This window comes from Muscardinus avellanarius, assembly GCF_963383645.1.
Source record: "Muscardinus avellanarius genome assembly, chromosome: 7".
Taxonomy (NCBI): Eukaryota; Metazoa; Chordata; class Mammalia; order Rodentia; family Gliridae; genus Muscardinus; species Muscardinus avellanarius.
Window position 1 is genome coordinate 86,145,037 of NC_137793.1, and position 25,501 is coordinate 86,170,537.

The window sequence follows — 25,501 nt, forward strand, 5'->3', positions numbered from 1 at the left end:
CCACACTGCAGTCCTCCAGCTCATGGAACCAGGACCACTTGGGCTGCAGCCTTTTCTCCCACTCTTACTCCATGGACTCTCTGCAGGCCAGGTGTAGCCTGGGAAATGAGGAAGCAGAGCCTACCTGAAGCCACTAACCCTTGAGTTATCTTTTGAGTGAAAAACAGGAGGCCCTGAGTGGCCCAAGCAGGCCCTCAGAACATCTAGGAATCAGCCTCCAGGGCTTGGCTGGGATCCCAGGGTCTTTCTAAGACACTGTTCCAGCAGCAGGAGCCCTGTGCAGCATTCCCATGCAGAGCCAAGGGCATGTGCCTAGGCCTCCATGACCCCTTACCCCATGTGGCTCCGGAGTCCCCTAAGTTTAAGCAGACAGCCCCCCCCCCATCAGCTACAGTGTCCAATACAGGATTCACTGTATGGCTATTTACATTAAAACTAAAATTAAATACGACATCACACTAGCCACATTTCCAATGCTAGATAGCCACAGGTGGCCAGTGGCCACTGCATTAGGCAGGTCACAGAAGTTCTGCAGGGCAGAGCTGGGTTCTGGACAGCAATGATCACAGGGCCTCGTGATTGAGAGGCCAAAGAGACAACGTGGGGACATAGAAACAGGCCTCTTCCCAGGCACGCTTTGGTGGAGCAGAAAAAGATGAAGATTAGTGAGGTCCATGAGGCAGGACAGTGCGTGGCCAGTGGTGAGGGGCTGGTGGTCAACAGGGTCATGCTCAGGAGGTGAGAGAATGGCTGGCAGAGAGGACAGCTACCAGAGGGCTTCCACTAGGCTGGCCCTTTCCATGTCTCCTCCTCCCCACAGCAACTCCGCCCTGGGACACCCTGTCACCCCTCCCAGTCATTGCACACGCTGCTTCAGCCCTGCATCTGAGCCAGGCCCCCCTAAGACCTGCCCACCTCCACACCCCTTTGTCAACACAGCACTGGGACCGGGACACCTGCTCATCTACACCACCTGGCCCCACTCAGGCCCTCGGGATGGGAGGGACCCTTTAAGGATTACTCAGTGATCAAAACAGACTCCCTCAGTCTCGGGCTAGAATGTTCCTCGAATTCTCCAATACCCTGGATATTCAGTGACCAGAGAACAGTCCAGTGTGCCAGGCTAACACACCCACCTCCGCAGGCATCAGCTAATGTCCCCCTCCATTGTGTGTGGGGTGCTAATGGCGTTGGCGAGGAGGCCCTGGGGCTCCCTGTAGCTTTGAAGTGCAGCAGGGGCCACTGGGGCAGAGCCTTTTCCAGGGGTCTGGGGACTGAGCTCCGGGAGCAGAGGCCCAGAGGGGCGAGCCCAAGCTGACGTCTTGGGACCCTCAGGACCTCCAAACTCCAGGACGAAGGTTGGGTGCAGAACAGCCCTTCGCGCACCCCCCCCCTCCACACCCGGGGTCCAGGTTAGTAGGAGAGAGCCGGTCTGCCCAGCGGCTTGGAACGCGGGGAACGAGCCCCCGAAGCCCTGCAGGGTCCCCGGGCGGGGCCTGCGGAGGCTCCGCCCCCTGCGTCACCGGGGGCCCCGGGGGCGTTGCCCCCCACCCCGCGCTCCAGGTAGCGGTGGCCGCAGCTGCCCGGGGTGGCGGCGGCGCTCGGCCGGGGGCGTTCCTGAGGCCCGCGGCCCGTGATGTCACAATCGCGGCGGGCCCTGGCGTTCCCGGGTCGACTTCGGGCTCTGGGCCGCGAGCGGGCGATCGAAGCGGGCAGCTCGCTCCTGAGTCATGGACTTCCCCTGGCCCCTCCTCTACCACTCCCACTCCCTCGCCGGGCCCCCCCGCAGGGGCTAGCGCTCGCGCGGCGGCTCCAAGGGGGTGGGGCTGCTGGGAATGGCTGTGCCCCCTCTGGCTCCTCCGCCGTGCTCGCCCTTTTACCTGCGGAGACAGGCGCCTTGCCCACAGTGCTCATGGGGCATGGAGGAGAAGGCGGCGGCCAGCGCGGGCTGCCGGGAGCCGGACCCCCCGAGGGCAGCAGCTGTCCCGTGCTACGGCGTGTCGGTGGACCCGGACGACATCCTGCCCGGCGCCCTGCGCCTCATCCAGGAGCTGCGGCCGCACTGGGGGCCGGAGCAAGTTCGGACCAAGGTAACCAGCGGGCGTGGGGCGGGGGTGGGGTCCTGCCCAGGCTGCCTAGACGCCTGTCCATGGACCCTTCTGGGTGCGGGTCCGAGGGGCGTGCGTCCTCTGGGCAGGAGAGGTTCAGGACATGGTTCGTATGTGCGTCCCGCTCTCCATCTCTTCTAGTCCCTAAGCAAAGCTAGGCTCACGCCTGCCTGGACCCTCCATGCACGCCTACTCCCCGGTCTCTGGGCATGCTGGAGGGCCACCTGCCCAGTGTCAGCATGCGGCACGTGCGGCCCCACCCCCTGTCGCTGCGTGCTGGTGCCCCTAGCTGCCCAAAAGCGCATACCAGCCAGCTGCGAAGCCTGAGGAGACAAGAACTTTTAAGGGAGACCCCCTCTCCCAGGTACACACGCATTGCTGCCCCTCCATACCCCGTGCTGGGAGCCAAGACTACACTCTGAGCAGCCGTGTGGCAGGTCCTAGGAGCCACCAACCACCATAGAATTGCAGCTAGCATGAGACCCTCATCATGCAACAGGCTTGGGCTCAGCCCCCTTCCCCAGCTGGACACCTTCTCCCTTACATACCTGTGGGCAGAGCCTGCCATTGAGAGGGCTGACTGGCCACCAGGGACCTGCGTTTCCTGAGATGAGGCTTTCACCTGCCCACCCAGCCCCAGGCCCTCTCAGGGCTGCCTTTAGAGAAAACTGAACCCCAGGGCTCCAAGCCCATGGGCCTACTGGGTGGAGAAATGCAAAGGTCCAGGAGGCTCTAGACAGTGTGGAGGCTGACGGTCCTCTCCAGGGAGGGGGTAGCATTTTCAAAAAGTCCAGTTTGGTGCAAGAGGGTTGACATCAAGTAGTCCTGAGGCTAATTCTAGCACTGAGCTAACGTGCCAGCTGCTAATTTGTCCCAAATCTGGGGCTGTTTCTCACCTAAAATTGGTTCAGATGTCAGTCCTCTAAGATCCCACAAACTCTCACATTGTGCCTCCAAAAAGTCCCTGGTTCCTCCCTCCCAATCGCCTTGCCCAGCCAGGTCCTATCCCTGTCTCCTATCTCTTCTCCATGGGACCCAGAGGCTCCAAGGATCTCTAGCTACCACAGTCCTAGGATGGGTGCCAACATCAGAGCCTTCCTTGGACCTCTGCTGCCGGACAGGGCAAGCAGTATAGCAAAGAGCCCTTTGCCTGGCAGCAGGTCAGGATGTTCTGTTCAGGGTGACTCCCAGCCCTCCTCTGCCACGTTCTGGTCCATGGGGGTTTCTATTAGGGCAGGGGCGGAGGAGTAAGCGGGGGAGAGTGCTTCTACCCACCATGTGGCGTGTACATTCCTCCATTGCTACATCGTAACCACTGGAGGCAGGTCCAGGAGAAGCTGTGTGCCAGGGCCGAGCTCAAGCTGCCATGTTTTTCTTGAGCTCTATCTACCCCAAGGCTGGGGACAGTGCTGGGTTGTGTGTGGCTGTGCCCGGCATCCCAATGACCACCTCGGGCTGAGGCAGAGACACCCAGGAGAGACCAGCGAGATCCTGCCCCACCCACCCACGCTGACCTCTCCCCCTGCTAGCGCTTCACTGATGGTATCACCAACAAGCTGGTGGCCTGCTACGTGGAGGAGGACATGCGGGACTGCGTGCTGGTCCGGGTATATGGGGAGCACACGGAGCTGCTGGTGGACCGAGAGAATGAGGTCAGGAACTTCCAGCTGCTGCGAGCACATGGCTGTGCTCCCAAACTCTACTGCACTTTTCAGAATGGGCTGTGCTACGAGTACATGCAGGGTGTGGCCCTGGGGCCCGAGCACATCCGAGAGCCCCGGCTTTTCAGGTAAGGAGCGTGCAGGGTACTCTTTGTCTTCTATCCCTTAGTCTGTGTGCTTGGAAACCTCTGGCCAGCTTCCTTAGAGTGGGGTCCATGGAGGAGAGTGATAAGATCTGTGAGCTTCATAAAATTGCATGACTGTGTGTGTGTGTGTGTGTGTGTGTGTGTGTGTGTGTGTGTGTTGAGCATTGCTGTGCAAAGAGAGGGTAGTTTTCTATGGGTTTTCAGTGGAGTTTGCCAGGCTTCCTAAATGTAGCAGAGATCTGGTTCCTGATCCCAGGCCTCAGACTTCTGCCTACCCCGAAACTGATCTAGAAACTTCTCAGAACCTTGGAAACAATATCAGAGCCCAATCCATAGGGCACTCGGATCTCCTGGTTCTCCTTGCCTTCTGCTAAGAGCTCAGGTGTGCAAAGAAAATGGGTCCTACCCAGTGTGAGCATGGCTTCACCTGGCCAGAGGCACCCTCCCTCCTGCTGGTCTGAGCTTTATGGCTCCCTGAGAAGGTAGGAATCCAGGTTTGGGGAGCTGCTGAGGCCTCCTTGCAGAGGTTCAAAAGAACCCATGTACCCCTCCCAGGAAGCTTCTCCCTGAGTGGGGAGGGCCCAAGAACTGCAGTGGCCCTTTAAGCCTGGAGGATGCCACTGAGGGGCCTGGGAAGGGGTGAACCAAAGAAGAACCCCTAGAGTGCTCTCTTCTCTGACTGCAGGGGTGCCAACCAGCATCCTCCCTCTTTCCACAATGCCATGTGCTGTGATAGTGAAGCAGGTGTAGGCTGAAGCAAGCTGAGGTTTGCTCCTGACACCAGGGACGGCAGCACACGGTCTACCTAGGATGCTCTGCATCTGCCCTGAGATGCTTCCACATACTGGGGGCAAAAGATGGGGCCCACCTGGAGGTAGGCCAAGAGCTCCATGGCTTCTTCCTGCCATCCAGTCAACCTAAGTCAGTACACCTGACCCTCTTTGCACACCCCCATGGCTATCCAGGGACTCAGGAAGGGAGTCTGAGAGCCCTTCTGCCTCCACACTCCCGCGCAGCCTCAGGCTGCTGGGCCCCCCGGATGTTCATTGTGAGCCCTGTGTTGCAGCCGCATGTGTGTGTGGGGTGGGGAGGAGCCAGTGGCCTGCACAGGGTGTGCACAGGGCTTCTCAGGCCTGAGCTGAGGAGCTCAGTGGAAAGGTGAGGTCGGGGCAGCGGGGACCCAGGCCTGCTTCTCCCACTGTGTTTCTCCCGCCTCTCCCTAGGTCTTGTGCAAATAAGCTCAAATACTGGCAGGTCCCCACCACTCCCAGTCTCCCTCCGCCTCTCCCAGCCCCATGCCGTCACTCATCCTCTCTCGGTGGAAACAATTACCCCTGTCAGGAAGATTAAAGAGGGATTTAAGTTCCATAATAAGAACTTGGCGTTTGGGGGAGAGTCAGAAATTGGGAGAGGTGCAGGAGGTAGGGCTTTCCTTGGTTTTCCCAGGACGGACCATTTTCCTCGGAGTGAGAGCGGAGGTCAGACCTCGCTTTCCCGTGTTCCCCTGCACCCACCACCCAAGCTTCTCGGGCTCCGCAGCATAAAAATGCTGAGTGTTGAGGTTACTTTCATTGCTATTCAAACAACAGCCCTATTGATATTCAAGGAAATCTCTGCTCATGCTCTGTCTGTGTGGAATCTATCTTTGGGAAGAAAGGCCTAGCCTGGCTCCCAGGTCTGTTTCCCTGCCTTGCCCAAGCCTGGCCGGCCCCTCCCTGCCCCACAACCTCCCAGGGTCTTCCTTTCCTGCCGACTAGGCTGTGGCTGCACCCCTTGTCCCTCCACCCTCTAGGAGGTGGGAGCCTTAGGGGCTTCAAGAGGAGCCCTAAAACTGCCCTACTATCCTGATGGGCAGTGGCCAGCCCCTGCCCCAGGCTTGGCAGGGAGAGGGGCTCCCCTAGGATAGCTCCGGCACAGGTTTCAAACAGCCCACGTCTTTGTTGTCTTTCCCATGATTATTATTCGAGCAACAGGCAGAGGGGGAAGAAGCTTTGGAAGCTTGGCAGACAGCTGCGGGGAGGGAGGGCTGGCAGAAGGCTAGAGAGCCCAGCTGGGACACGGACCTCCATGGCCGGGGGCCTTATCAAGGCCCTCCCTCTCTGACCAGTCAGCCCTTTGGCCACCCCCACCTTCTCCCAGCAACCTTCCCTGCTGCCCACTCCTCCTCTCCTGGGACCTTGGATAATGTCCACAAGAGGACTTGAAAATAGAACGCTGGTTTGTTTTGCGTCCTTGGCACCCAGCCGCCAGCATCAACTCCCCGTGGCCAAGGAAGGGCTGTCCTGGGCCAGCCTGTCTCCCTTCCCACCTTGACCAGGCTGATAAGAGCCCTGCATTTCTCCCCGGCCTGGCATGACCACCTGATGATTTCTTGGTGGAAAGGGGCCTGTGGTCACTTCCCCAGACAGGATGGAGCAAAGCCCAGGTACTGCTTCCATCTCCAGGTGCCCCTCTGTTCTCAGGGCTGCTGTGGGAGTCTGGGCGAGGCAAGCTGTTGGCCTGGGCGACAGCCCTGCTTTGGCCTGCTCTCTGAAGCAGCCCCATCTCTGGGACCCGAGAAGGAGCTACTCGGCTAAAGGTCCTTACTGCGATTCCATGCCTTGTGCTGACACGGCCTCCTGGGGGACCTTGGGCTCTTGAGAGTAACAATCCCACGCCTGGCTCTCTGGCTACTGCCCCAGCAGTCGGGAGGAGCAGCTGACACTCTACCCCAGCATCGACACTCTCTACCCCTCCCGTTTTCTGCTGTAGGTTAATCGCCTTAGAAATGGCAAAGATTCACTCCATCCATGAAAACGGCAGCCTGCCCAAGCCAACGCTGTGGCCCAAGATGCACAACTATTTCACTCTGGTGAAGAACGAGATAAGCCCCAGGTACAACGTGGGGGAGGGCAGGGCTGCTCCTTTAACCCATTCTCCCCTCCACATTCTTTTGGCGCTAGCCTCCCCCTCTCACGGGAGGTGTAGGGGCACAGGGCTGGGAGCTTCTGCAGTCCCTTTCAGTCCTGCCTCTCCGAGCAGTGTAGAGCCGATTGATTACATCTCAAGAATGTAGATAAGCAGATTTACACATAGGAGCTTGGTTTCTCCTCCTTGCATCTTTTGATTGTGCCAGGGACTAGGGTTTGGGGAAACCCCCCATTTTACTTAAAGGAAACTGAAGTTCAAAGACTGATCTCCGCCCCGCCCGGGTCTAATTGCCTGGCAGGGCTTCTGTTTCCCAGCCCAGAGCTCTTTCTTTCTGAGCTGCCTCCTGGAAAGTGGGAGGGTGGGGAGGAACTGGGCTCAGTCTGCACCACTGGCCAGCCAACAAGCCCTCAGGACATCCGGGCTCCTGTTGCTTTCCAGGACTCCCCTTGTGCCTGCATTACTTGTTACACTGGGGCTCTCTCCTGTACCCAGTCCACAGACTGACATTTGCCATTTCCTGCTGCTCTTTTCAGGGATGGAGGTACAGAGGTTACCTTTCCCCAGATAACACAGGGTTTCTCAAATTGCCCCTCAGCTCTCTGGCCAGCAACCCCAGAGTCCTGTTAGCCCTTGCATGCCCACCTCCTCGCACACCCTGGAGTGCTGATAAAAGACAGAGGCATGTCCAGGCAAGGTGGCACATGCTTATAATCGCAGTACTTGGGAGGCTGAGCCAGGAGGATCGCGGGTTCGAGGATAGTGTCAGCAAATGTGACATTCTCAGGATCAACCTATCGAGATTCTGTTTCAAAAGAAATAGTCTGGCGTGGTGGCACATGCTTGTAATTCCAGTACTTGGGAGGCTGAGACAGGAGGATTGCAGGTTTGTGGCCAGCTTCAGCAACTTAGTGAGGCCCTCTGCAACTTAGTGAGACCCTGTTTCAAAATGAAGTAATAAAGCAGAGCTAGGGTTATAGCCTGGAGATAGAGTGTCCCTGGGTTTTATCCCCCAGTACTACACACAAACACAAAAGAAAGAAACAAGAAAGAATTAAAAATAAGGCTGGGGATGTAGCTTGGAGGTTGAAGTCTCTTGGTTTCAATTCCCAGCATTACACATAATAATAATAATAATAATAATAATAATAATAATATATAAAAAGGTCTGAGGGTGGCTGGGCGTGGTGGTGCACGCTTGTAATCCCCACACTTGGGAGGCGGAGACAGGAGGATCGCGCAGGTTCGAAGTCAGCTGCGCTGGCTAAAGAGACCCTGTTTCCAAATAAAAATATAAAAATGGGTCTGGGAGTGTAACCTGGAGGTTGAAGGGTTTCCAGGAACCCCAGTACCACACACACAAAAAAAAGGTCTGGGGTGTAGCTTGGAGATAGAAGACCCCTGGGTTCAATCCCCAGGACCTCACACACACCGAGGCCTGGCGGCACACACTTGTAATCCCAGTACTTGGGAGGCTGAGACCGGAGGTTTTCTGGTTCAGATAGAGGCCAAAAGACTGCTATTTGCCCCTTTCCTCTAAAAGTAAAAAAAGCCAGTTAGTGAGTTTCTGATCTTTCCATGTACCCTGCTTGGATTAAACATCACCTTTTAAAAATATATATTTAAAACTTTTAATTGATACATACAAATCATACATATTTATGTATGATTGATTTATGTATTGATACACATATGAAATGTAATTTCATATCAGGGTAACTGGCACAGCCACTGCCACAAATATTTATCATTCCTTTGTGTTGGGAACATTGGGAAGCCCCTCTACCAGATGTGTTGAAGAACTCGGTGAATTCCAGCATCACTCTGGTTTCAGATGCTCATGGGAGTAGTGCACAGAAGAGGTCTGAGAGAAGGGGGCCTACTCCCTCCTCTGAGATGACAGTCATCAGCTCTGTCCCCATTGTGTGTCTCTCAGACACACACACCTGACTTTCTCTGGACCCTCTCACGCCACTCTTTGGGAATGTATGTCCAGGATGCCTGCCCTCTATTTGAACATGTTCAGACCTTCTGTGCACGGGTTACCTCTGGGACAAAGACCACCTTCTCTGTGATGACTAGAACTACCCATGGAGAACAGGACTCTCCAGCCATCACTTCATTTGACAGATGGAAAAACTGAGCCCGGGGAGGGAATGAGACTTGCCCAAGGTCATTGCTGATCAGAGGCAGCTCAGACAGGTGCCTCCTGGTGCACAGGCCTGAGCTTTGACCCTAGGACTGTCAGGGCTGTGTAACCTTGGGGGTGACCTTGTTCTCTGGGGCTGGCCAACTCCCTTTGATCTTTGGGTGAGTCCAGGCTTAACTTCTTAGAGTTCTTTACAGGATGATCCTTGTCCTCCACTGCCTCACCTGCCCCACAGCAGAGCGATACTGAGCGATCACTCAAGCTAGATAAAGCACCTTGAGCTCAGACACTGCCTCATACCCCTGACCTGGTCAATCCTTCATTTTGTGAACACTGAGTGACTAGGATTTAAAACAACAGAAGATGAGAATGATCAGGACATTGGCCCTGCCCTCAAGAAGCTTAGGAGCCATCTGGGTAAACAGGACACGTTCGTTCGTGCCTGGCTACAAAAGGGCAGTTGTGTAACATGCGGGGCGGGTGTGGGGAGAAGCAGGTAAGGTGTTCTTGGCAGAGGCAGCAGGGCCAAGAGCAGAAGGGGCCGCTGCAGCTGGAGTAGATGGCTGAGCAAGTTTGCCCAAGGGTACTGGGTAGATGAACACGTCTTCAAGCAGGATGAGGCTACAGAAGTTGGAGCTAGAAGGTGGGGCTTTATGTCAGGCTAAGGAGCCAGAATTGAAGGGAGCGATCAGTGGAAAGTCAAGAAGGTATTTGAGCCAGGACTGTGGTTTAGGAAGGAAGTTATCAAGTTCCACAAAGAACAGATTTGGGTGAGGTTTGAGCGTGGTGTTCAGCTAGGGGAATCTTGTCATTAAATCATTAAGTGGGCAAGGTCTAGGATCAGGGGTCCCAAGCTTGGAGCAGAAGGCCGCTGTGCTGTGTTCACCTACTGCAAAGTCCCAACTCGTCCTTGGAGATGGATAAGGAGGTCTTGCTGGAGCCCAGGAATCTACATTTAGGTGGGCTCCCTGGGGGGTTCTGCACCAGGAACCACGCTTTTGTTGTTGTTGTTGTACTGGTGACGAAACCGAGGGGCATTCTACTTCTGAGCTACACCCCCAGCCCTATTTTTTATTCTTTATTTTGAAACAGGGTCTCACTAAGTTGCAAAGGGCCTCAGTAAGTAGCTGAAGCTGTCAGAGAACTGTGATCCGCCTGTCTCAGCCTCCTGAATGCTGGGATTACAAGCGTGCACCACCACACCCGGCTTAGAAACCACACTTTTGAGGACTATTGTCTAGGGTAGCTTGAGAAGGTGACCGGAGGTGGAGAGTAAAGCATGTACCAGAGACCTGTAGAATAGATCTGCGGCTGTGGGTCGGCTTGGCCCTGGAGGCGTTCTTGTTTCAGGAACATTAAGGAGATACTGATGGGTGGGCTGGTGGGAGGGCAAAGATGAAAACCCGGGAAGCTGTACCCCTCTGGAAGTCCCTGAGGGATGATAGTGCTTTTGCACTGCTGGGGTCTGGGCTGAGGGGAAATTGGCCAGGCCACAGTCCCTTCTGTGGCAGGGCCCTCCTGTGCTTCCCTGAGATGCCCTAGCCCCCTTTCCCCCCTCCCCCATCTCTGGAGGCTGGAGAACAGATCTGCCTATGCTGGGAAGGTTTCTATGCAGTACTTGTGCCACTCTGGCAATTCTACAGCTTTGGAAGAGTCTGATGGTATCAGAAAGTGGCAGACTGGGTGGAAGTTCAAGGGAAAGCGGGGCGTGGTGGTACGCACCTGTAACCCCAGAATCTGGGAGACTGAGGCAGGAAGATTGCAGGTTCAAGGCCAGCATGCAGTAACTCAGCGAGACCCTATTTCAAAATAAAAATAAGATCGAGCTAGAGTGTAGCTCAGAAGTAAAATGCCCCTGGGTTCAATCCCTAGTCTCACACACACACACACACACACACACACACACACACACACACACACACTGCTCAGGGAGGGGCTTCCTGCAGCAGAAGGAGGCTGTCATGGAGATAGGAGGCCAGGATTGTTCCCACAGTAGTCTGTCTGGCCTTGGGGTGAGCAGGGTGGGGTTAGTCAGAGGTCAGGGACTGAGTAGCAAAGCAAAAGCATGTTTTTCAGGCTGAGACCTGAGCAAACCAAAGGAAGTTTCCTTGTTCTTATCTTGTGATGGTCTCAGTTCAAGGGGGGAAAAAAAGGAATCTTCAAAGAAAATGGCCGCTTAAGAGAGCCAAGATTGAGACCCACCACCTGCAGACCTGGAGGTGGAGATCAAGTCCAGCGAGGGTGAGAGAAATCTGTCCCCAGCTCCGCAGCCGTCCTGGCCCCAGGGGCCTCTCAGAGCCCAGACACCAGGTCTTCAAGGGCAGTGCACAGCCCCCAGAGAGGAGACCGTGTTTGATCCCGGGCAGGCTGAGGACCACCTCGCTCTGATGAGGACATGTTGTGTCCAGATGCACCAGAGCCACATGGAGACTGGGAAGAGGTGCTCCCTTCCTCAGGGGGTTAGACTGGTGAACCTAAGATCCCTTTCCGCCCTGACGTTCTGAAACGTCAATCCCCCTGGGGGAGGGCCTGTCGCTCTTTTTCGGATGGGAATGAAACACCTTAGTCGCCGAATCCTGTTCCCATGCTCTGTGCCATGGGAGGTGAGGCAGGGCTCCCTCTCGCACACACTGCCCGCTGGCCCTTGCTATTCTGGGCAGAGAAACACCAACGGGAGGCACCTGCGTGGAGCTAAAATCCCAGCCTCCCCTTCTACCATGGATGGTTCTAGGCTGTTGAGTGTACAGAGACCTGTATGCATGCAAGAGGCCAAAGTGCAGAGCCCCTGAACACGATGTGCTGCTGGTGCCTCCACCGATTGGCCGGACTGTTTGGCCTCCACACGTGTTTATTTTGGCAGGACAGCTGCTGCGCTTGTGGCATGGAGCCTTGGTCCACCTCTGTGGCTGCCCTCAGTTGCCGGGGTCTGGGCAAAAGCAGCACTTGTAATCTGAGGTGGAAGGGGCGTGCTGAGACGGGGGACCATGGAGCAGGCTCTTCCCCTGCAGCCCTGTGCCTCCTTGCTGGGCTGGCGTGGTCTTTTAGTGAGATGAGCCACGTGGCCACGCTGCTGGAGTGAGGACACACCCACACATGCCTCTGCTCCTCCGAGAGCTCCAGCCCCTTCCAGGTCTCCCTTCCAGGGAGCCTCTCATCGTAGAGCACTCCAGCTTCTCCCTGGGGCTCCCCCACCTCCGAGGCCCAGGTCTGCTCTGCACCGCGTGCTGCCCCCGTGGCAACTGCTGTCCCTTGGCCTAGAATCACTGCATCCCGTGCTCCTCCTCTCCTCCTGTCCTTTCCCTGTGACCACCTTCCTTCCCTCCTGTCCCTTTCAAAGTAGCAGGGAAGCCATTTAGTCAATGACTGTGCTCTGCCAGTTACTTTTTTGCTCAGGTTTTTTTTCGTTGTTGTTTTTTTGTGGTGCTGGGATGGAACCCAGGGACATTCTAACTCTGAGCTATAACCCCAGCCCTATTTTTTTATTCTTTATTTTGAAACAGGGTCTCACTGAGTTGCAAAGGGCCTCACTAAGTAGCTGAGACTGTCCACGAACCGCGATCTTCCTTTCTCAGCTTCCTGAATGCTGGGATTACAAATGTGCACCACCAGGTCCGGCTTGTGCCCAGGTTTTAATCAGCTTCTGACCATAACTGCAGAAGGCAGAGAGGCAGGAAGCCTTAATGCTATGTGTCGGATGACAGATGCGAGGCTCTGAGAGCTGGGCCACTTGCCGAGGCCTCTGCAGTAGGAGGGAATGGTGAGGCAGGAGCCCAGGGCTCCCCAGGCAGCGCCTGCCTTCTCCATTGGCCCTCTCACCACCGGCCACTTTTTGCCACTGTCCAGCCTTTCCGCAGATGTCCCGAAGGTGGAGGTGTTGGAGTGGGAGCTGACCTGGCTGAAGGAACACCTGTCCCAGCTGGACCCCCCTGTGGTGTTCTGTCACAATGATCTCCTCTGCAAAAACATCATCTACGACGGCAGCAGAGGTACGGCTCGCCTGGCCTTGGTGGGCAACGGTGGCATGGCGGTCAGCGGCCCGCCCCAGCAGCCTGGACCTCAGGCCGGCACCGGAACAAGAGAAAGGAGGCTCGGGCTTTAAGCTTAAGTTCATTTGGAGGAGAGAAGGAGAAAGAGAAACAAGGAATTCCCACTGGGGGAAATCTATTACAAGAACTCAAAATCGTAGTTTAGGGAGGTTCTCAACAGTAGGGCTCTCGAGCCATTTCTCATGACAACTCCGAGCCTCTGAGGACATCCTGGCTGACCCCGCTTTCAGAGAGTGAGCCTCTGCGTGTTTCTAATGAGCTTCCCCAGCCCCCAGGAATACACTTGGCTCTTAGTATCCACGGGGAATTAGTTCTAAGAACCTTCAAGAATGCTCAAATCCTTTATTGAAAATGGTGTAGGGCTGGAGGTGTCAGTGGTAGAGTGTTTACCTAGCATGTGTGAGGCCCTGGGTTCCAATCACAGCACTGCAATAATAAAAACTTAAAAATAATCTGGGAATAGTGTCACATGCCTATAATCTCAATACTTGGGAGGCTGAGATAGGATGATCTCATATTTGAGGACAGCCTCAATAACTTAGTGAGACCATGTTTAAAAATTAAAAAAAAAAAAAGCTGGGAGTATATTAACTATAATCCCAGTACTTGGAATTTTTTTTTTTTTTTTTTTTTTTTTTTTTTTTGGTGGTACTGGGGGTGGAACCCAGAGGCTTTCTATCTCCAGGCTATACTCCCAGACCTATTTTATATTTAATTTGAAAACAGGGTCTCACTAAGTTGCTGAGAGCCTCACTAAGTAGCTGAGGCTGGCTTCGAACCTGTGTGATCCTCCTGTCTCAGCCTCCCAAGCGCGGGGATTACAAGCGTGCGCCACCACGCCCAGCTCCAGTACTTGGAATCTTGACCAGGTCCTATGTCCACATCTGGAACTGACCCTCGTTGCCTCTCCTCTACCTCATAGGTCATGTGCGGTTCATCGATTATGAATATGCTGGCTACAACTACCAAGCTTTTGACATTGGCAACCATTTCAATGAATTTGCAGGTGAGAGGGGCATGAGTATTTTACCTATGTCCAGGGCGCCCTCCTTCCAGTGGGGGCCAGGTCCATGGGGAGGAGCATTCTGTACTTGTAGTTTGGAGGCTAGACTGTCCTACAAAATCTAACAGCACTGGGGGGAAGGCACAGCCTGTCTTTAGAGAGCTGCAGACTTCACAGGGAAAGCAGGACCCACACAAAGAGCCAGCCTTTACTAGCCCGCCTGGCAGTTGGGTACAAATTAGGAGATGCAGGGGATTCTTGGCCTGTCTTGTGAATTAGAAAAAAGACCCCTTCCTCGGGCAGACACAGCCCATGCTGGCTTGGCCAGCACAGCTCAGGATGGCTTCATCCTCTGCTAGCCCTCACCCCAGCCCCTTCGAGACGAGCACATCTGTACAAGTGTGCACAAGGCCTCTCATCAGTTGGGGCAGGGCCAGCTGTAAGCAGCTGTTCACTTGGTGGCCTGAAGAGAATACTCTGGGTGGAACTAGTTAAAAGTATAGACTATGAGCCGGGCGTGGTGGAGCACGCTTGTAATCCCAGCATTTGAGAGGCTGAGACAGGAAGATTGCTGTTCACGGGCAGCCTCAGCTACTTAGTGAGGCCCTTTGCAACTCAGGGAGACCCTGTTTCAAAAAATAAAGGATAAAAAAGAGGACTGGGGGTGTAGCTCAGGAGTAGAATCCCCCTGGGTTCCATTTCTAGTACTGCAAAAAAAACCCACAAAAAAACAACAAAAAAAAAAACACAAGTATACACTATGTAACTGGACTCCCCAGGCTCAAATCCTGGCTTTGCTGCTGTGTGACTGTTGGGTAGGTTATTGACACTTTCTGTGCCCCCGCAAAAAGAAGATGATAATAATCCCTATGTCCTAGTATTGCTAGGACATCCATACGCCTGGCGCACATAGTAGGCATTGAGTTGCTGTTTGCCACTAGGAGGCCGACCAGCTTTCCTGTAGCAGCTAAGGGAGATGGAAGGAGAAGCTGAAGAGGCTGGAGGAAAGAGCAATTGCTAGGACAAGTGACTGTTCTCAAAAGCATATTTGGTGCACTAGAACCACTATTTATGTAAAGGGAGCAAGGCAGGCTTTTTTTCCCTAGCTCAGGGGCTAGGGAATCAGGACTGAGGAGACATAGCTGGAACTGGAACCTGGGGCTGGGGGGACGTCCCCAGCTGGCAGCGTGGGGTACTCTTAGCGAGGCGGCCAGCCTCTGTGGTTTGGAAGAAGTAAGAAACCACTGCGGAGCCCAGCCCCAGCCACTCCCCAGCCCAGCCAGGCCCACCGTGGGTGGCGGGTGACTGGGTCTGTCAGCAGTGACTGTGCCTGAGGGGGCCACTCCCCAGGGCAGCCACCAGTGGCTTCAGGAACCCCAGGGGTGCCCAGGGATGCTGGGCCTCAGCTGGTCAGAACAGCTGAGCCCCGGGGTGTGGCGCCAGGCGAGGGCGGCACTGGCAGAAAGGATAATTCCTAAGCATTTTAGCATTTTAAGTCTTTCTTACCCACTGCACAGAGCAAAGTCCAACTGGCATCTCTCCAGTGGGACCTGACTGCATCCTACTTCCAAGTTGAGAATGGAAGAGGAAGACAGCGTGCGGGAGGGAGGGTGAGACAGGTGGGGAGCTGGGGAGGGCCCCTGGCCTCCAGGAACAGAGGAACAGGTTCTGGGTACTGGGGGATCAAAGTCCAGCCCTGGTCTCTCCAACTGACTGCATGATGCTGGGCAAGTTTTTTTTTTTTTTTTTTTTTTTTTTTTTTTTTTTGGTGGTGGTACTGGGGTTCCTGGAAGCCCTTCTACCTCCGGGCTACACTCCCAGACCTGTTTTATACTTTTTTATTTGGAAACAGGGTCTCTTAAGCCAGCATGGCTGGCTTTGAACATGCACGATCTTCCTGTCTCCACCTCCCAAGCGTGGGGATTACAAGCGTGCGCCACCACGCCCAGCCGCTGGGCAAGTATTTAACTCTGGGGGCCCCATTTGGTGGCCACTTCCTCTCCTACTGGCTCTCAAGCCAAGGCCTCTGACACATGCCCAAGATGTGGCTGGCAGCCCCAAGCTGGCAGCTGGAGGACTCTCAGAGGCGGGGTTAGCCGGGGTCGCCCTGCCACAGGTACCCTGCGTGGCTGCAGGTCAGATTAATTGGTCTGAACAGCGCTGGGGTGCCCCAAGGTGTTGTCAGGTAGCCCACTGGTTGCCGGTCCAAGAAGTAATGTTTGATGTTCATAACTGAGTCTACCTCTCTCATCTGATAAGTGAATAACTGGGCTAGTGACAGGAAGGGGCCTGTCCAGGGTGACCTGGAGCCTCACCTGAGTACAAGACGGGAGGACCCACACTAGCGAGCGTGGTGGTCAGAGAAGCTGCACCCCAGGGCCGCCTCCCTAGGCGATGGAGGAGATGGAGTGTTAGGGAGAAGGGCCACCTGCTGAGCCCCAGGTAAGCCCAAGATGGTCGTCAACAACTTCTCTCTGGCCTGCCTCCCCATCAGGTGTGAATGAGGTCGATTACTGCCAGTACCCAACTCGGGAGACCCAGCTGCAGTGGCTGCACTACTATCTGCAGGCACAGAAGGGGACAGCGGTGACTCCCAGGGAGGTGGAGAGGCTGTACGTGCAAGTCAACAAGTTTGCCCTGGTGAGTGCTTGGGGCTAGGGAAAGGAGACCCACCCAGCCTCCTCCCAGAGCCCAGGGCCAGGGGTGAAGTTGGACCCCAGCCTAGAGGTGTCTGGAATAAGCTATCTTAGGTATCCCCAAAGTATGAAGATGCTCTGTTCCCTACTCCTCCTGCCCCTTCAAGTCTGGTCTCTAGACTTCTAGACCTGTTCTAAAGGAATACTTTCAAGAAAGACCTCAGCATCCTGATTTAGCAATTCTCTTGTTGGGATGGGCAGTTCTTCCCACTAACCTCAGCCTGGCCTGTTGCAGTTAAACCCATCCATTCATCCTTTAGCCTACAGAGAAGAGGGAGAATGTCAGGCCCTCGTCCTCCTCGTAGCTCCCTCCACTGACTTAGACCTGCACGGAAGCCTTTCCACGGGCTCTTCCTGCTCCAGTCATCACAGGGTTGGTGCTCAACCCAGAGTGCCACTGATCCCAGGAGCAGGCATCTGCGGGTCTGCACTGGTGCATGCCCGGGGGTTGCTACCTCCTCTGGTCCACGTCAGCCGTGCACAAGCAAGGAGAGGATCCCGGTGCACAGTGGAGCTGCCACCTCCGGACTTCCCACGGTGTCGGATAACCTGTTCTCTTGCCCTTGGGACAACACTGACGTGGGGCTTCCTCTTGGGTGCCTTGCCCTTCCTCTCTGCTCACTTTCTTAGCAGGAACCCTTTCTCACTTGCTAGCTTACCTGTGTCCCTTCACAGTCGTGAAGAGGGAAGAGAGAAGAGGGAGGTGCTTTGTAGACACGAGTGAGCTGGGCTGCGGGATAGGGTGAGGGTGCTGGCCTGGAGCGGAGCCACAGCTCTCTGGTCTCTTGAGCTTGGGGTGCCGGGCCTGGGGGCTCCTCTGGCTACAGGGAATGTAGAGGCTAATGAACCGACTTGAGGCTTCTTGTTCCAGGTTCAGACTCATTTTCTAACTGTGCCGGCCTCCCAAGGGAAGAGAGCTGAGGGTGGAGGTCAGGGCAGCGTCCCCACCAACCTGGGACCCTGGGTACTGCTGCGGGGTACCAGCCCTTCTGCTGGTGCCCAGGCCTGCAAGATTCATTTTGGCCTGGGTCCTCTGGCATTAAAGACCCCAGATCATGCTGGGGTGCCCCTAGAAGCACCGTACTGCTGACCCGCACTGGGGTGGGCAAACACTGGACCTGGGTAGCACCGGCTCTGCTTGTCTTTTCCTCCCTCCTTCCTCTCGGCCTCCCCACGGCCTTTCACATGCCAGGCAGGGGCTGCACCCAGAGCTGGGCCCCCAGCCTCCTGCTTGTCTGCTTCTAGTAGGGCAGCAAATCCCCCAGTGCCGTCCAGGGACTTGGCCTCAGCAGTCCTCTTAAGCCGTGCTGGGGAGACCCACGTCTCTGCCAGAGTCCGAGCTCGGTCTTCAAGAACAACCGAGTTCCTCTGGCTCTGCAGGGTCCGTCCCAGGCCCGGGCACTGCCAGGCTGACCATCTGTCTCTTCCCAGGCATCACACTTCTTCTGGGCTCTCTGGGCTCTCATCCAGAACCAGTACTCTACCATCGACTTTGACTTCCTCAGGTGAGCTGCGGGAGGGGGTGGGGCAGAGAGAAGGCAGAGTCCAAAGTGCAGGGTAAAGAGCAACCCCAACAGAACCCGATCCAGACCTCTGCTCTATTGACCTGTGTCCATGTCACTGCCCCCAGGGGTGAACGGCGGAGCCTCATGCCCTCCCCCTGTAGGGGCTCCACCTTCCCTGCCACATCCTACCAGCAGCTCAAGCCAGCCGGCAAAGGACGGGCTGAGCGAGGTCACTTCCAGAGTGGAAGGGACTTGCTGTCCCTCAGTGGCTGAGCCGACTGCTGCCCCTGCAGCTGCTCCCTCCGTGGCTCCTAGTGACCTTGGGCACCAGACCTAGACCGTAAGCATGGTTGATAACGCGAGTGGGGGCCGTCCTCTGCGGTACATAGGTCCCCCTGGGCCAGGAATCGTTTCCTCCTCTGTTCTGGTCCCGTCCCCACGTCCTTCTTCCCACCCACTCTCAGCTGAAAGGGAATCACTAGCCCAGCCTCAGGGTGTTCATGACCATGGAAGAAATGCCAATCAAAGGCACAGTGACTGCTGGGTATGGTGGTGCACATCTGGTACTTGGGAGGCTGAGACAGGAGGATCGCAGATTTGAGGACAACCTCAGCAATATACAAGACTCTCAGCAACCTAGTGAGACTCTTGTTTCAAAATAAAAAAAGTAAAAGAAAAAGGGCTGGGTAGAGCTCTGGTGCTGGGTTCTTACCAAGTATCTCCTCCTCCTACACACACACACACACACACACACACACACACACACACACACACCCCAGAAGCTATGAGAGCTGGACGCCATGGTGCATACCTGTAATCTTAGTACTTGGGAGGCTGAGACAAGGAGGATCGCAGGTTAGAGGATGGGGGACAGGGTAGAGAGAAGGCAGAGCCTCGAGCCCAGGGTGCAGGGCAAAGGACAACCCCATTGGAACGCCCGGAGCCCAGTCCTTTGCTCTCTGGCCTGTGTCCACCACAGCCCATTCTCAGAGGGTTCACTGACCCTGGGGTGCCTGAATGTAGTCAGAGCCTCAACAAAAGGACAGCCTCAGCAGCATAGTGAGACCCTGAGCAGCCTAGCAAGACTGGTTTAAAAACAAAAGGGCTGGGGTTATAACTCAGAAGTAGAATGTCCCCGGGTTCAAGTCCCAGTACCACACACAGTAGCAAAAGCAGAGTGAGCTATAGCCTCCTGCCATCAACACAAGAGCAGAAGAGTCTTGGCGAGGTGGTGGAGGGATTGGAACACTTGTGCAGAGCTGGTGGGAATGTAAAAATGGCCTGGCTACTGTGGAAAACAGTACAGTGGTTCCTCGACCACTAAACAATACTCACCACTTGATCCCCCAGTTCTATTTCTGGGGGTGTATCCCAAAGAACTGAAAGCAGGATCTCAAAGAAATATTTGCACGCCCCTGTTCACAGCTACACATTCACAGCAGCCAAGGGACGGAAGCAACCCAAGTGCCCATCAACGGATGAATAGACATACAATAGAATATTATTCAGCCTTAAAAAAGAACAGAATCCTGCCGATTTCACAACATGGATGAGCCTTGAGGACATCCTGAACAAAACAGCCAGGCACAAAAAGACAGTGTTTTGATTTCATTTATACGAAGTGACTAAAGTAGTCAAATTCATAGAAACGGGGTAGAATGGTGATCACAAAGAGGCTGGGAAGCGGTGCCTAATGGGCATAGTTTCAATTTTGCAAAATGAGAATGTTCTGGAGCTTCTTTGTGTGATAGTATGAATATCCTTAACACCAGAGCTGTGAAAACAAGATTCCAAACAAACATGTTTGCATGAGTTGTTCCAATGTGATCTAAGAAAAAATATCGTGGATTTGTGTGTGTGTGTGGTACTGGGGATTGAACCCAGGGGTATCTTACCTCCTAGCCACACCCCAGCCCTGTTTTATTTTTATTTGGAAGCAGGGTCTCCCTTTGTTGATGAGAAATTTCGCTATTTGCTGAGGTTGGCCTTGAACCTGTGATCCTCTTCCAAAGTACTGGGATTATAGGTTGTTATGGAAAATTAAAATAAAAAACAAAGCAGTCTGGGCTGGGGCTGACCTGTCTAGATCAGGATGGACCTAGAGCCGCCTGGTGTCCCCCTCACACTGGCTTTTCCCTGGCAGGTACGCAGTGATCCGATTCAACCAGTACTTCAAGGTGAAGCCTCAGGTGTCCGCCTTGGAGATGCCAAAGTGACCAGCCTCCGACCCCTCCCCACCCACCTGCCTGGCCAGACCTGTTCTCCAGGGCTCTGTTCTGCTCTGGGGCCCTCACCCTTGGACAAGGTTGGGAGAGGGGACAGGTGGGTGCCCAGGGAGAGGGTCCCCAGTGGACACCAGGAAATAACTCATTCTCCTGTTTGGAGGGGCTGAAAGAACTCAACACTGGGGGTACCCTGTACTTCACCAGGCCAGAAGTGCCTGCAGACAGCAGGGCCTGGACCTACCCACTGCGGTCAGCCCTGGGCCTGCTGGCACTTGGGCCGCCTTACTCGTGTCTGTGACCCTTCCTGGCTCGTGGGAGGGGAGGGCTCCTTTCTACCTCCAGCGCCCTGGCCGGTCCCCTGCATGCCCAGGTGGGAGGTGCTTAGCCCTAGTGGACTGTGCCAACCTGACAGATGAATGTGCTGTCATGGGAGGGTCTGGACCAAGCGTGTGGGCTCCCCAGCAACTCATCTGAGCCCCACATGGTTCTCCAGCCCAGACCGGGCGATCAGAAGCCCTGCTCCCTTTCCGGACCCGGCTGTTCCTTGCTTCTCCTGTCCCTCTGGAGCCCATGGGAGGGAGAGAGAGGTGGCAAGCCCAGGTCCCCAAAGCCTGGCTGTGCCTCCTGCTGCGGCTGGGCTAAAGGCAACATGGCCAATGGTGGAGTGGCTGGAACCAGAGCCAGCAGCCTCCCGCAGCCTTCCTCCCCTGCCCTCCAGGCCTCCCTTCCAAGGGTCTGTCCATTCCCACTTTACGTCCTGAAGCTGACTCAAGGTCTTCCCCCTTGGGAATGACAGAGGGATTCAAGTGTCTGGGGCCAGGGACTTCTGCCTGGCCTACAGGAATCTGGGTGGGGCTGGGTCACCAAGGTGCTGAACTCAGTGTCTGCTGCTCACAAGCCTCCGCCTCCCTCTGTCCTCACAGCTCAAGGCCCTCCTGGCTCTGACTCATAAAGTGATTCATTTGTAAATTATGGTTTTCTGCATTAAAATGCTCATTTCTGGACTGCTATGCCTGGGGGACAACGGTGAGAACCTGACTTGGGGTGAGGCCCAGGTGTACCCTAGCCGCCTCTCTGCTGCCCCTCTGGACCTCGCTCCATGCTGAAGTCAAGGCGGCAGTGGCCTGCACACCCGCCCCCCATTCCCCTGCCTCCGGAGGCCTCAGGCTCCTTGGAGACCTGGCAGGTTCTATGCTTCACGGCTTCTCTTCCTTCGACCGTCTTGCTAGAACCAGTTGCCCCTGCTCGAGTGCTGCTTAGAGGGGACTAGGCTGCGTGTTAGAGCTGACCAAGGTGCAGAGCTAGCAAGACCCCGGGCGCCGTCCTCCAGCCTCTCTGGCCTCCAGCTTCTCGGGGTAGAAGGGGGCCTCTCCACCTGACAGCAGGCAGGTGTGCAACTCATCTGTCACTGTCTCAGCAGGAGGGAAGAGCAGGCACTCAGAGGTGTGGACACTGCTGCTGTCTCCTTGGGCAGCAGTGGCCGCCACAGCAGCCACCCGCCAGGTGGGCTCAGGCTGTTTGGCTTTTGTCTGCAGATGTCGTGGGTACCATGGCAACTGCTTGAGCGGGCAGCGGCAGCTGGGGCCTTCAAGGTCACCGTGACCCAGGGATCCAGGAGGGGATCAGATGGACAAACAGGGAAAGCTGTTCCCAGGCATTGGAGTGGTGCTCGCTGGCCAGCAGGGGGCCCCGAGGGTCACCTGGGAGTCAGGTGGTTGTGGATGTGACCTTCCCATGGACTAGCCTTTTGCTGTCTCCAAAGCCACCTCTGGAGCTAAAGGCAGAACCAACCACTGAAGTCAGCTGTTTCCAGCCTCCCAGGGCCTTCATGTCACAGCCTTGGGAGCTGGGCATTGCAGTGTGAGCAGGGAGAGGCTGGGACAGGGCCCCGGATGTTGCATTGTGCCCTAAAGCCCCAGCTATCTTCTGGGTGGGTGAAGCTAACCACAGCCCCTCCCACTGCCTGCGCTGAGAAAAACTCCCCATCCTCCAGTGCTTTGGGGGTGGAGGGCCACCGGACTGGGGGCCTGGGGGAATCAGCACCCCTTCCCTAAAGCCTGAGCCCTACCAGTGCCAACCCAGGCTACCTGGCATCTGCTTTCCCCAGCTCAGCACTAGGCCTCAGTGTGACCCAGACTCTGCCTCTCGGTCCCTTCTCAGACTTACCACTGGAGCCCCGGGCTCCTGACTTTGGCCTGCAGGAGAGGCAGGTCAGGTCAGAGAACAAGCTGTGGCCCAGCCTTTCCCAGTAATAACCAGAACACTCTGCTCTCAGCCTCTGCAACCCACCTGACCTCTCAAGGGGGAAGGGGTGAGGCTCCAGCCAGCCAGCCAAAGAGGACACAGGGCCACCGCTGTCTTAGCAGCTGGAGCAGGACAGCAGGTTGGGGCACCTGTGGTAGACTGGCCAGAGGCCCTGGGGACAGGGAAGCTAGAACTTGGAAATGGGAGGGAGAGTCCGCAAGAGACTGCTGGGGTTTGGGCCTGGAAGAGGTGAAGATGGATAGTGAGACTTGAGATGCACAGCTCTGAACAGTGGCCACTAGGGGGCAACAGAGAAAAAGGGCACTGCCAGCGGGGCTCTGCCCATAGGCAGCGGGCATTCTAGGAGATACAGGAGGGGAGGCTCAGTTGCCTGCCCCAGCTAAACATGGGAAACATGGTGTGTGGGGGCAAAGGAGAGGAGGCCAAAGCTCTGAGGGATGGAGCCAGGAGAGCCCGGTGGGCCAGCAGCAGATACTCCCCAGGCCCAATGGCCAGGACCCCAGTTCCTGGGGAATTTACATCCCTCCCTCCCTCCCTCCCTCCCTCCCTCCCTCCCTCCCTCCCTCCCTCCCTCCCTCCCAGGTTTTTGCCTTTGGGTACACCACCTCCCTTGCCTCCCCACGGTCCCCTCCGACTTAGGAACCCCTCTTCCAGTACCCAAGAGCCTCTGCTGAACGCTTGCTATGTTTGGAAGTTCACTCTAAGGTTGAACATCTTTGTTGAAAACTTCTTTTGTAGCCGGGCGTGGTAGTGCACGCTTGTAATCCCAGTACTTGGGAGGCTGAGACAGAAAGATCACAGGTTCGTGGCCAGCCTCAGCTACTCAGTGAGGCCCTCCGCAACTCAGTGAAACCCTGTTTAAAGGAAAAAAAAGAACTAAAAAAAAAAGGGGGGGGGGCTAAAAGGCCGGTTGTGGTGCACGCTTATAATTCCAGCATTTGGGAGGCGGAGACAGGAGGATCGCAGTTCACGGACAGCCTCAGCTACTACTTACTGAGGCCCTTTGCAACTCAGTGAGACCCTGTTTCAAAATAAAGAAATAGGATGTAGCTTGGAGGTAGAATGCCCCTGGATTCCACCCCCAGTACTGTGCAGAACAACAACAAAAAAATTTATTCTTTTGTTAAGCCAGACAGTGACCCTTGAGACTTTCATCTGAGTCCAAGTCCTAGCTCATGGGCTGCATATCTTCACCTCTGCCTACACCTCAGCACTGTGAGGTGTATCTCACAATGTGAGGAGTATCTACACCTCACAGCACTGAGCAAAGTCGTCTTGCCCTTCTTGCCCAATGCCCACCTCCTCTTCTCTGGACTGAACATCTCTGACACTTGACCATTCCTCCATGGATATGTCCACAGCCAGTCCGCTGCATGCAGGGTCTTTGCTTCTGCGCCTCCTAGATGACAATGGCCTTTCCAGTGAGGGGGCTGGGACTGGCGTGACGCCCCTGGAGCGAGGCCTGTGTGGCCAGTCTCCTCCCTGCAAACATGCTCTGTTAATCCAGCCCGTCTCTCTCACAAGAACTGCCATTTAGCTTGCTGTTTCTGTTCTACAGATGGAGTCGTGTTTACTGCCCACATGGCACTGGGAATTAAACATGAGGCCTTACATTTACTAGGCAAGCACTCTAACTCCAAATTATATCCTCACCTCTTTTTTTTCTGTTTTTCTTTTTTTTTTTTTTTTTGCGGGTCTGGGGATGGAATCCAGGGTCATTCGACCTCCGAGCTACACCCCCTGCCCTATTTTTTATTCTTTATTTTGAAACCAGGTCTCACTGATTTGCAGAGGGCCTCACTAAGTAGCTGAGGCTGTCCGCGAATGGCGATCCTCCTGTCTCAGCCTCCCGAATGCTGGGATTACAAGCGTGCGCCACCACGCCCGGCCTCACCCCTAATATTTTAACCAATATTTTGTGTGTGTGTGTGTGTGTGTGTGTGTGTGTGTGTGTGTGCGCGCGCGCATATGCATGTTATCAGGGATTGAATCCAGAGGCATTCTACCCCAGAGCTATAACCCCAGCCCTATTTTTTATTCTTTTTTTTTTTTTTTTTTTTTTTTTTGGTGGTACTGGGGTTCCTGGAAGCCCTTCTACCTCTGGGCTACACTCCCAGACCTATTTTATATTTTTTGAGACAGGGTCTCTTACGCCAGTGCGGCTGGCTTCGAACCTGCGCGATCCTCCTGTCTCCGCCTCCCAAGCGCGGGGATTACAAGCGTGCGCCACCACGCCCGGCTTTATTCTTTATTTTGACACGCAGGGGCTGGATTCCAGGAGGATTGCTTGGCTATCTTTTTTTTTATTATTACTATATAGATTTTCATAAGTTTGTTGGCCCTTCCAGACCTGCTCATTTCCTTTGGGGACAGAGGACAAGCTGTGGCCCAGCCTTCCCTGTAATAACCAAGACATCTGTCCCAGCCTCTGTGGGTCGCAGACAGAGCTCTGATGCACATCATTAGAGACCCTGCTTCTTTAACCTGTTTAGTGAGTAGCTCATACATGGGCTTCTAGGCATCCTGTGTGAGTCCTTTCCTGGGATGAATCTACAGCTCTCATTAGACTATCAAAGGGCCTGTTTTCTGAAAGAGGATAAGAACCACGGAGAAGTTTAATGCCCTTGTTTTTGGATGGGGACAGTGAGGTCAAAGGGGAGAGCTGAATGACCTGGGTTCTCCTGGAGGGCCAGTGCCTCCTGATCTAAGCCTTGTCCTCCTGGCAGCCGGCCTGAGGCTCTCACAAATGGCCACCAGGGGGCAGTAGTACCCGGGGCCGGCAGCTCATTT

The 25,501-nt window shown here is 55.2% G+C and overlaps 1 protein-coding gene across 3 annotated transcripts; it reads left to right on the plus strand.

Annotated features, from left to right (window-relative positions):
- Nucleotides 1–1,835: 1,835 nt before the first annotated feature.
- Nucleotides 1,836–20,437, plus strand: ETNK2 (ethanolamine kinase 2; the record flags this gene model as incomplete). 3 transcript variants are annotated; one of them, XM_080699598.1, is made up of 8 exons in its annotated part: nucleotides 1,836–2,090; nucleotides 3,638–3,897; nucleotides 6,667–6,789; nucleotides 12,815–12,957; nucleotides 13,940–14,023; nucleotides 16,515–16,660; nucleotides 18,148–18,221; nucleotides 20,365–20,437. In XM_080699598.1, the coding sequence occupies 8 exons, from the start codon at nucleotides 1,836–1,838 to the stop codon at nucleotides 20,435–20,437; spliced, it is 1,158 nt and encodes a 385-aa protein (XP_080555724.1). The 3 variants fall into 3 exon arrangements, with proteins under 3 accessions (XP_080555724.1, XP_080555725.1, XP_080555726.1); XM_080699599.1 differs by lacking the exon at nucleotides 13,940–14,023; XM_080699600.1 differs by lacking the exon at nucleotides 6,667–6,789.
- Nucleotides 20,438–25,501: the final 5,064 nt, after the last annotated feature.